General features: G+C 32.2%; 1 protein-coding gene across 7 annotated transcripts in view; it reads left to right on the forward strand.

Annotated features, from left to right (window-relative positions):
• pns (DENN domain containing pinstripe) overlaps positions 1-12,642 on the forward strand; it is a 116,768-nt gene that overhangs the window by 8,637 nt on the left and 95,489 nt on the right. For all 7 annotated transcript variants that reach the window (XR_015040440.1, XM_035358893.2, XM_085814043.1 and 4 more), the window contains exons 4-6: positions 1,754-2,025; positions 6,272-6,378; positions 9,830-9,955. Coding sequence is in view for 6 of the 7 variants with exons in the window: in XM_035358893.2 (XP_035214784.1) it covers positions 1,754-2,025; positions 6,272-6,378; positions 9,830-9,955 (505 nt within the window). In the remaining variant the exon portion in view is untranslated. The remainder of the gene's footprint in view (positions 1-1,753; positions 2,026-6,271; positions 6,379-9,829; positions 9,956-12,642) is intronic.

A 12,642-nucleotide genomic window follows, 5' to 3' on the forward strand; every position in this document is an offset into this window, starting at 1 on the left:
ATACCTAATGAAGGAATGTAAAATGCAAAGACATAGTCAATCTCACATGCATAGAAATTCCAGAGCAAATTCAGAAGTCTGTTTCCCAAGTCCTGCACATGGATAGCAAAGGTAATAAATATTGTATTGAAACTTTATGGTTTCCAAAAAAAATCACAGATTTTCTCAGACCCATGATGCAAGATTAAATAGTCTTAAAATGTGCAAATTAGATAAAAACAAGTAATGTTGTTTCATACAAAAAAAAGAGTTCAATGAAAAAAATCCTGATTTGCTGAAAGATATAAAATGTGTTGCTAGTGCTAACTTCTATTATTGCAGTTTCGAACAAAATGTTGAAACGTGAATTTCAAAATTGCCTACATTTTCTTGGTGGTTCAAACTATCAAAACTGTTTTCATTTATTCAAAAATTTTTCCATTTTATTTAGGTTTTAGCATATAGTTTAACAGTATCCTACATTTTCCTGAAAGTTTTAAAATTTCCAAATCTACTGTACTTGGATGATAATGAACTCGATTCACAAATGTAGTATATCGTGACTTTTCATCTGTTATTCTGAAGATGAACTCTGAGCCTTGCTGATGTGTTTCTTAATTTACAGTTAACAGTCAACAGAACATCTGTAATGCTTTTCAGTTCTTTGATTTATTCATCATAAAATTTGGAAATAAATTTACTGTTATAATCTAGTGCAAGCCAACCAGCAATCCAGCAATAATTTCTTCTCTTGTGATTTTAAGTAAAGCTGTCCTCTGCATTGCATAGGAAAATTCAATTAAAACATCAGTAGACAGGCTAAGAAGAAAGAATTGATTAAGTGATGCCTTACAAAAATTAGGTAGATAAATTTATTGGAACTTAGCCCTATTTACTAACAGTATATTGAGTACATCAATATATAACATATATGGCTATTGAGTATATTGAGTACATCAATATATAACATATATGGCTACAGATTTGGAGTAACCCTAGTACCATCCATTTAGAAGTTGATCATAAAATAATAGAAGTACTAATAAAAGTAGGTTCATCAGGATCAGAAATTACATCGATAGGTACCTCAGCATCTGCATCCAAGATGAGGCATCAGAAAATACAATGCATGATATCCAGAAACCACATTCTGAAGTTCCTACATTTTTTACCGTTTTAACTTTTAAGTGCACATACCAGATTTTTTTTTTTTTTTTTTTTTTTTTTTTTGAGAGTGTAGAAGAAGGCTGTTTAATTTTTTGGTAGCATTGAAAGGCAAATAAAGAAGATATATTATAAAGAAAGCGGATCTCTGTCTACATTTGGAGAACAAAGCACCATCTTTTCCTTGTCTTGTATATTGCCACATAAATATATATTTATCAACTATATTAATATATAAACAGAAAAAATTTAAAATAAAAGTTTGAATTGTTAAGTAAAAAGTATATGATACAGTATATCATATATTAAACATTATACATACTGTATTATATGATACATTACTGTTGTTCTTCCTATGTTCTGTTTTCATGTTAAAAAAAAAAATATTGGGAAATTGTAGAAATTCAGAATTGCAGATGTCAAATATTATATATGCTTATTATATGATAAATTACAGAAATTACAAGTTCTGTTATTACTGGTGTTATAAGTTTGCCAATTCTAGTGTCTAATTTTTCAGTTTTGGTGATTGATCGAGGTGGTCATTTTAACAGGAAGTACTGAACGTTTTCTTTTATTTTGAATGTTTCTGTAATTTTTCTTACCTTAGGCTATGCACTTGACAGAGCTAAGTAGTAGCAAAATGACTGGTATCCATAACATCTCTGATATTGGGAGCACACGGTCACTTCCACGTTCCTTTAAATTGAGTGGTCGGCAATCTCATAATCATTCAGGAGCTCTGTATGATCTTGTGAGGGATACCTTGTATGTTACCAAGTGTATCTGCCTTATAACTCAGTTGCCAGTAATAGTAGCATGCCGAAAATTTCTTCAGGGTTTTCATGACTTAGCAGTGTCTAGAGAGCCTCCTCCTATGAGGTAAGTAATTTTTATACCCTTTTGATTGTATGATATGAGCCATTAGCTGAGAACACATTTATAAAAAAAGGGTTAAAAAGTGGTTGGTATTCTAATTCTTCAATACAAGGTACATATTAGTATGTATTATTGCAAAAATAAGGAAATTAATAAATTTGCCTCATTTAAAAATAAGTATAATTTACTAGATTTAAATTTATTTTGAAACCATGTTAATTTAGTTTATGCTTGTATGAATGTTTTCTAACATATGTAGTGATTGACTTTTTAAAATTATATCATCTGATTAGAATCCATCTCATGTGGATGTATGTTTTTCCTGATACTTTTATGCCTTCTGTTTTATGTTCTTTTGAAATATTTTCTGAAATCACCGTTGTGTGTTAAAATGTATGTAAACTGTGTTATTTTATAAAAGTTTCTAATATCTTCCCTGTGGATAGGTTTCAGATGCATTTTTATAAGTGAGGATATTTTAATTATCCTTGTTTAGTTCTCTTATATTAAATATAATGTAAGGGAACCTTATGTTAAGTATAACTAAAATATCACTCTTAAAATACTAATCATTCCACTTAAAAAGTCAAGGAATATTAGAACATTTGAAAAAATAAGTTGGGGAGTTAAAAAAATGTATAGGTCATGTTTCTAAAAAAATTTGTGTAGTAGTAGTAACAAATAAAAAGTAGTAACAAATAAACAAAATTGCCAAGCATAACGAAGAAAGAGAATGAGGATTTATCCCTCTCCCCAAAAAAGTTTACTTTTCTTGGGGATATCTAATTCCCAAGAAAGAGCAAACTTTTCGAATATTTTTTCTAATATTCTTAGCAATTTTACCAACTCATAGCTCTTTTCATCTGTTCGTGAGATTTGTCTGGTTTTCTCTTTGGAAGTTTAAATATTGTTTGATTTCTTCCTATACAAATGTAAAATTGCCTTTCAAAAATAAATAATATATAATAAGTCATATTATATAATTGTATGTTATAATAACTATGCCAATTAAACTCTTTTTGCATCCAGTATATTTCTTTACTTTTCAATTTTGTTTTGAAATTCTGTAGGACTAATATTCATGATAAATGATGTACTGTTATGTAAGGTATGATAATAAAGTTTGGTAAATGAGGTGACAAAATATTGGAAATATGGTGAAACTAATATGAGAATCGTAAAGGCGTCTCGTATCGGATGACTGGGCCATGTGTTTAGATAATATGATGGATTTCTAACCAAAAAGAAAACCTTTTCAAGAATTGAGGGAGTAGGATGAAAAGGAAGGCCACTCACTAGATGAATAGATGATCTCGAGCAAGATTTAAGGATTGGAGTTAACCGATGGAGGGCTATTGCGCCGAATGGGGTCAAGTGGAAGAAATTTTGAGAGACAGGCCTTGGCTTTTAACAGGCTCTGGAGCTTATGAAGAAGAAGAATGAGGTGACAGAATTCACACATGCTGCAGTGGGTAAATGACAGGGTGCAGAAAAGATACTGCATAACGCTTCTGAGTATGTCTGAATGTGACACAGAAATGGAAATTACAGATCTGTGTTAATGGTGCTGTAAATGTACAAAGCTGTATCAGTGGCTGTAAAATGGAAATGCAAGCAAATTTTAAGTTCACTTCCAAACATAGTAAATTTGAAAAAAGGAGTCATGATGTACTGAAACTAGTTCATGGACATGAAGATGTTTCTGTGAAATACACTTATAAATGGCTTAAAAATTTGGGGAAATATGAGGTTCCATTGAAGACTCCGCTCAAAGTGAATATCACTTCTCATAGCAGCAAAACATTGAAAAAGTGAAAAGGAAGCTTTGGATTATTGTCTTAAGTATGAATGACAGCAGAGAAACTTGTGGAAGTGTACATGCTGAGCAGGCCAAAGCAAGCTATTCATTTCTCTTCCATGGTAATGCCCATCTAGGTTCAACTTATTTCCTGAAAGAGTTCATGGCCTGTAGAGGAGTTATAACCCTTGACCCATTTACTGTACTCACTTGTTCTTGCTCTACCAGACTTCCTTCTGTTCCTTACCTGAAATGAGCCCTGAAAGTCAAATGATTTTTGGATTCCATGTGATATAAAAACAGAACTTTGTCTGCTGTTTTCAGAAACTGTAGAGTTATTATCAAAAGTGCGTTAGAAATGATGGTCAGTATTTAGAGAAAGAATAGAAGACATTTTTCTTGTTTTAAATAAGAATCAATACTTTCTTATTATCTGCACCAACACCAATAAGTCATAAACTGATTGCTGACTTTAGCGAGCATTTAAGAAATTGTTAGCGAGTAATTTTTTGCAAGCTACTGAACAGAAGGCAGCAGACGTTTTCAAAATGGCAGCCCACTATGAATTCTTTGCAAAAATAATCAATGAATGAAATGAAGATAACGAAAACTGATGCTAATAAAGCACTTAACATTTTTTTAAATCATTCTTTTATGCACTGTTAATCTCCCCATGTATATGATCTTTTTTTTAAAAAAAAGGTTTAATAATAGTACAAATTTGGCATCGAAACAACGTTACCATGAAGCTGCTGATACGACACCTAAGGAAGTCTCATTAAAAGATATGATTGATATCCATCTTCCTATTTCAAGACTTACTATCAAGAATAAATTTCTAAACAAGTTTTAATAAAATGGCAAAGAAAATGAGATGAGGGAGATTCAATACTTCAAACAAGTATCCCTGAAAAGAATAAAAACGTATTTCCTGTTAGTACAATTAGCAACAAAACACAGAAAGTTTCCATCTCATTTCCAGCGCTTCTCAAGAAGAGATGTAAGATGTGGGTGTGGAACACCACCACATGTAGTAGATGCTAAACATTATATATGGCAATGTCCACTACTTTCAATTATTATTAGAGCAAAGCATTTAGCAACAAAACTTCCAGCAAAATATTTATTCTGCAATACAAAGTATGTTTGCATTTCAACAAATTATGAAATATATTATTGAAAATGAAGGCACTGTTTAAAGGGTTAATCATATTACATAGTGAATTAACAAGTATTTAAGATCAAATAAAGATTATAACATGTCCTGTCTCAATTTGTAAAGAGCAAGAAAAAATTATTTTAAGTCTTCTCTTCATCTCTATATGTTGTGTATGTTACTGTATTATTTTATTACTTTATATATTTAAAAAAAAAGGACCAGTGGGTCTTCTTAATCTTTTTTTTTTTTATTTGGTATGTGCTCTGCCCTTAGGCATTACATGGAGGGAGGAATGTCCCATGGAGGTCTTTTTAAGGTAAACTGGCTCTTATCCATATTACGAGTGAGGGAAACCAAAAAGACCATGCAGCCAGCCCGTTAGCTGGGAACCGAACTCTAGACCGAACTACCACTGTTCAGCGGTTATTACTGCTCGGCCACTGGTGGACACTAATGAGGTTAACGAAACTTCAAGTTGTGTGCAATTAATCAATGTTAATGCTCTCAGCCTTATGACTGCATATGCTGAGCAGATGGCTGATCAATTGTTTCGACAATTTTGGGACACGATTTAAAGGTTTTCTCCCCACACTGTTCTTCATTGACTGGGGTGGGAGTTAAAAATGTAAATAGATTAAAGATTATGCATTGGCCAAAACAAATGTACTACATACGTACTTGGGTTGTCTTATAACTGGTTTGGTAACTTTGCCTCATGAATACTTTTTGACTACTTTTTTGTGGGGATGCAGATAATTGGAAAGTACCTAAGAATCTTTTATGTATAAATGCATTCTCTGAACTTTGTCATTTGGTATATTTTTTTAAAAAACGCTTTCTATTTTACTACCTCATTGGTTTAAAGGCTATATATATTTCTTTTATTTGCTGTTTTGTAATAAATGAGATGAATAAAATTTTTTATTGTTCTTATTATTGCTTTGTATTTCATAATAAATTTATTAATATGTAGTTATTCATATTTAATTTGATAACCAGGTCATTGTCTGTGGTCAAGAAAATTAAAAGGTGAATTTCAGTGGGAACACTATGATAGGAAATTTTTTAACCATTCTTAATGCTTGAATTTCACTCCCCCCCCCCCAGTTTAGTCTCTTAACTTCAAGAGTCTAACCATCTCTAACTAAATGGAAAATAATTTATTAATTTTTTTAAATATTAGAAATAAGAATATATGAAATATGTTATAGCAGGTTTTTGTTGTTATGTGATTTAATTACAAAATTCTTAAAAAGTTCCCCCTTCTTAAATTTTTGTATGTTTTCATTTAGATTGGAGTCGTATGTGTACAACATATTATTTGAGGTGCCATTACCGCCGCCCAGTCGAAGCTTGAAGTTAACTTGTTTTGGTCAACAAGTTTTGTGCCAAAGACCAGGTAATGCTATTCTCATTATGCTTTATTTGTGATTAAAAGCTTTCTGAATAATTAATAATTGATCATTTTTTTATTTGAAATCTTAAGAATAATATGTAAATTTTAGCAAACAGCGTCAATTAATTTTAGCTCAGGTCATTAAAACTTTGGCCCAAGTTCTTCATTATTTATATTCTTTGATGAACAACAGTATGCATAAACATTATATGAAAAAGGTAATTTGCTTCTAGTAATAGATGAAAATAGAAGACTGTTAAAATTAGCACAAATAGTAACTGTATGCTAAGTGTGATGTTGTGAAAACTTCATCTATTCTTGCCAAAGCTGGAAAACTTTTGAATGTTTCTGAGCTGTAAAAGGATTACATCAATGATGCAGTGTATGGATAACTTTTTATGTAGAGTAGAATTAAGAAGAGACATTAGTAAAAAGTTCTTTGAGGTCACCCTTTTTTTTTTTTTTTTTTTTTTTTTTTTTTGAGGGGACGGGAGGTCTGAGGGATTGTTCATTGTATACTTATTCATTAACAGCCCCTGAAAAGATATCATGAGCTCGGCTGCTCAGAATATGGCATATATATGTTCGTCTGTTCATCCAGGTGTTCTCTCAGAACCCCCTCACAAAAAAAAGGGAGAGCTGTGTTAAAAGAACTTTTTATCAATCTCTCTTCTTAACTCTAATCAATATCCACTTTTAATTCTTCATGTCATATAAATTTTATGAATAGCCATGATATTAAAAACTTTATAGAGATCAAAACCTCTTTCTAAATTTTCTAAATGTTAATTAATATCATGATTTCTAGTTCTTTGATATTTTGCACATTGACTTTCAGTTTCATGATTTTAAACCTTACCTTTTATGTAATGATTTTGATTTGCAGTGAATGTTCTTCTGATTTCAACTTATTTATGGGCTGTGATTTTAATTCAATTAGGTTAAATTTAATTATCTGTTATCCATTTGCCTTCTTTTAATTTCTTTTTATTAAGCTGCTATTTAATTATAATAGAGTTTTGATACTTTTTATGTAATTGGTCTTTTGGGGGCTATGTCTGGGGACAGGGTTTGTTAAATATTTGCTTGCAGTTAGTTAAACATGCATTAACCATGTCTAGGTTTCTGCAGTGGTCACACAAACAAATCAACCAACCAATCTTTTTAAGGGCACAATGTAATAATGTCGCATGGTCTCTCTCTGTGTAAGAAATTTTGCCAAATTTAAGCATTTTTCAGTGAGAGCTATATTTTCAGGAAGGATGCTTTCAAATTTTGTTAAACTTAAATTACATTTCTCCTTCCTTCCTCAGTTAGAGAAAAGTAAACTGGTTCCATTAAGACGCATGCAATGTAAAAATTTACTATTTTTATTTTAATATTTCTGCTGACATCCTTTTTGTGCATTTTGTCAGTTTTAATGAACTTGATTAATTTTCTTAATTATTAGCCTATGCCAGACACTCTCGCACTGCAAAAAATATTATTGATCATTTTCAGCTTAATCTTCAAAAAATATTAAGAACTTTTTGTTGATTCATTTTGTAGCACTACCCATTCATATACTAAGACAAAATCATCCCATTCTAAATGATTATACCAAATAAGATAATGGGCAGATCTTTGCATGCTATATATCAAAATGAATTTGAGTGAAAATTTGTAACATGTGACAAGAAACTTGGATTGTCAAAGTTTCTTGTCACATGTTATAAATTTTAACTCAAATTCTACATGATGGATGCTGTTGTCTCAATCACATTAGATATGCTTTAGTATGTATGAACTGAAATGGATGATCGACTGAATGTCTTTTACTTGAGAATTTAATCTCATGTAGAGCATCTGCAATGTGTGTCAAGATGGTTGATCATTTGAATAAAGCACGTAAGTGCTACTGCCTAATGGACATAAATGCTTTTATGGAGGTCCTTCTGAGAAAAATTGGCTCATGTGGAAATGTTACACGTGGAAAACCATAAAATCTGTCAAGCAGCCAGCCTGTTCTCCTGGGTTTTGAACTGAAACAAACTACCTGTTTTCAGCTGTCTTTAACCTCTTAGCCATTGGGCAGGACAGTGTGTGTTAATAATTATATGATAGGTAAATATGGTATATCACGAGTAAATATGGCTCAGTTACATTGTTTGCTATAATTGTTTATGACAGAATGATTAATTTTGACTTGCCTGTCTTATCATATTGCTGGGATAGGAAGTCTTTTATCACTTTGTGAATAGTTTTGCCTTTTAAAAACTGAATTGACAATGTAGAATGTCAGAATGATTATTAACTTTTAAATGCATATTATCGTTCCAGAATACAAAGAATTTAATACTTTTATTTTAAATTACAAACTTTAACTAAATGCTAGAATCCATAATAATTCTGATTTTATAAAATATCATTGCTCAGAAGATGAAAAATACATGGATTGTTAATGCATGTTTTGAATAAATATTTATTACATGAATTTTATGTGATCTTGTTTTTCATGAATTTTAATATACACTGTTAGGTATATGAAAGTACAGCTGTATCTTTTTATTATGTTGGAGAATATTTGCATAATTTTGCTTTGACTGTTGAATCTGCTGTATTTTATTATACGAGGGCTATCCAGAAAGTAGATTACGTTTTGGAATAAAAAAATAAACAAAGTATAGGAAACAAATTTTATTATATACAGATGAAAGCCACACTCAAATACTACTTTTCTACATAGTCACCATACAAATTAAGGCATTTATCGTAGCGATGTACGAGCTTGGAAATTCCTTCGTCGAAAAATTCGGCCGCCTGCGCCTTCAACCACTTCGTTACCTCTTCTTGCCTTCCATCTTGCACAAAACTTGTGGTAACCAAGCTTTTCGCTGATGATTTTGTGCAACAAACTTCGCGAAATTTGTGGAAAACTCAAAGAAAGTTCCGTTATTGTGAAATTTCGATTTTCACGGACTTTAGCATCGACTTTTTCGAGAAGTTCGGCGGTCACTATGCTGGGTCTCCCACTTCGATCTTCGTCGTGAACATTGGTTCGGCCATTTTGAAATCTTATGACCCACTGACGCACTCCACCTTCAGTGATAATGTTGTCCCCATACACTTCACGAAGCTGCCGATAGATTTCTATCGGTTTACAGTTTTTTGCAGTCAGAAACCTTATTACTGAGCGCACCTCGCAGCTTGCGGGATTTTCAATTAACGCAGACATTTCAAACCGTCACAGTATCTGAACGGAGCACAGCACGAACCTCTCACTAGCACGGCTAGATGCAGACTGAGCTGCGCAACGCTCTGACCCCAAGATGGCCGCGCTAGCCCCGCCCCTAGCGGACACAGACAGAAACGTAATCTACTTCCTGGATGGCCCTCGTATATATATATATATAAATGATTAAGTAATTCCAGAAGTCTTTTGAAGACACTAATTTGGGGATTTCTTCCTTTTTAGGTCCATGTGAACTTCCATTTTTCGAGTATTCATACCAAACATTATTCACAACATTAGGTGTAGATAATGTCATTTTATTGTATACTAGTGTTCTGTTGGAAAATCAAGTGTTACTTTTTTCTGCTGGTGAGTTTTCTTGACAAATTATGCAATTTACATTTTGTTCTTGTTATTTTTATACAAGATCCATCTACTCTGGAATAACTCAAGAAAAAAGGTTAAAAACATAGCCATTTAATATGATTCAAAGTAATCCTCATAGCCGTAATGCACGTCTGTGCTCGGCTGTACAAATTTCAGAAAGAAGTGTGCTAGGTCTGGAGAGTATGATGGATGCTACATTTCAATGACACCATGCTGGGCTAAGAATCACCTCACAGGCAACACAATGTGTGGGTGGGCATTGTCGTGTAGCAGCAGCCAACTCCCATTTTGTTGAAAATGAGCCCTCACTCTAAGAATTCGTTTTCGAAGTCGGTCAAGAACTGTGTAGAACTGTCCATTGATAGTCATGTTAGGAGGAAGAAATTCATGATGAATGAGTCTATCGCAATTGAAGAAAGCGATTAATATGACCTTGATTTTGGACTTTTCAAATCGAAATTTTTTCTGCCTTGGTGAACTTGGAGACCGCCATTCGGAGCTTTGACGCTTGGTTTCAGGGTCATATTGATAACACCAAGACTCGTTTCCCATGACTATCCTATCTAGGAATGCAGGGTCAGCATCAGCGTTGTCGATAAGTTCGTCACATGCGTCCAGTCTCAATTGCTTTTTTTCGTCTCTTAAATGGTGAGGAACGAATTTGGAACAAATCTTGCGTTTGCCTAGGTCTTGCGTCAAAATTCGCCGAACCGTCTCTTTGTCCATGTTGAATTCAGTGTTGGCGAGTACTCGAATAGTCAATCGACAATCATATTTTATCATATCACAAACTTTTTCAGTTGCTTCCATCGTGCGTACAGACTGTGGCTGACCTGTGTATGGATCATCTTCGACGCTTTCGTGCCCATCCCGAAAGCGTTTAAACCATTCAAAAGTTCTTGAGCGGGATAATGCTTCCTCGCCATAAACTTGTTTTAACATTTCTTAGGTTTCCGCAGCTGCCTTGCTCAATTTGAAGCAAAATTTAATGTTAATTCTTTGCTCCATTTTCACTTCAACAATAGGAATTTAAGAGCTACGTTTTAATGTGCCTTTCCACGAGAACCACTTACTTCAGAATGGCGCCGATTGCACTGCACATGCACAAGAAAACGCTTGTCAATATGCAATCATTAGCACCATCTTCCGACTTTTCGTTCTCCTACAGTTACGTCTGTCCTGGAAATTAATAGCCAGACCATGTATGTGAATGTGCATTTCAAAGATAAGGGCCCATGTTGGAGTTGCTTGAAAATTCTTCAAAAATTTAAAATCTCCATCTGTTGATGAGAATTTACCTGTTACATTTTTATAAGCTATTAAAACAATATGCAGCAAAATATAATTTCAAAACTCGTGACTTTCACGTAAAATAAATCCTCCTGAAATTTCAGATTCAAAATTTTTTAACATATTATTTGTAGAATTGAAACTTAAAACCTAAAAGAAACAGTAGAATTTATAAATTGTGTAAAGAGAAGCAAAGCTTATATATCCGAAGATCTAATTATTTTTTTAATACAGGTCATTGGAATTAAAAGCAAGAAATGTAAACTTAGAAGAAATTAGAGACAGGACATTTGAATCCTTGAATTTTTTTCAAGATTCAGAAAGTTGAATCTTGGCATTCAGATTCTGTGAATCTTGAAAAGTATTTGAGCATCAAAAGCTGCAATCTTTCAGTTAATCTTTTTAATCCTGGTGTAAAAAACCATTAATTATTTTAACTGGAAACTTTATAAAGATCAGTTTTATTGGTTCTAATAGAAGTGCTCATTAAAAAATGAGCATATATGGTGCAAACTTTGTGGGCCTGAATCACCAGTATTAACCTTATGGACAGTATACACTCATAATTTTCTGGAGAGAATTTAGCATATCATAATTATTTAGCTTTTTTTAATTAATTAATTAATTCATGTAATGATTCTCTTTCCTTTACTCTTATTTTGATTAATTTTTTTTTTTTTTTTTTAATTTTCAAATTTTCAACTGTTTCTAAAATACCTTTGTCAAATTATATTGTTAAAATGAACCTCAGTATTCAAGAGTTTTAATTATGTGTTTCATTTATATCTTTTTATTAAAAGTAGGAGTATTTTTAAAAATTGCATTATTCTGGTTTCTTATAACATTTCAATTGCCATTTTAATCTTAATCTTGCATAAACTGAGTAGTATATAAAGATATCCCTTTACTGCTAATTTTGATTTCATAAATAATTCTTGCTAATTGCACTGTGAACTTGCTAATTATCACAAATAATTCCTAGGTCTTGATTTCTAACAAAACTGTTTATTTATATTAATATTTACAAAAAATAAAATTATATCTTTTTATGTCATCTACATTAAATTATTATGTATCATCATTTTTAAGAGAACAGTGCAAAGCAAAAAATGATTCTGCTTTTCATTAAGAAAAGAAGTTCAGCTTGTTGGCCTGTTGTCTACTGAAAGGGAAGATGTTCATTATTCACAGCAGCCATACAAATGAATAGATTGTGAAGGTTTCATTAATTTTCAGTTTCTCATAAATGTTTCCTCCCCCCCCCCAATACTTTAGTTGGGATATTATTAATGCAATCCCCTATGGCACAATTTGGCTATTAAGAGGTGAAAAGGTTAAAGTTCCCAAACTATCGATATTTATTTTCAGTAAAGATTATC

The sequence above is a fragment of the Stegodyphus dumicola genome, chromosome 3, assembly GCF_044657685.1.
Source record: "Stegodyphus dumicola isolate Sdum_Otavi_A_Nest chromosome 3, ASM4465768v1".
In the NCBI taxonomy this organism is placed as follows: Eukaryota; Metazoa; Arthropoda; class Arachnida; order Araneae; family Eresidae; genus Stegodyphus; species Stegodyphus dumicola.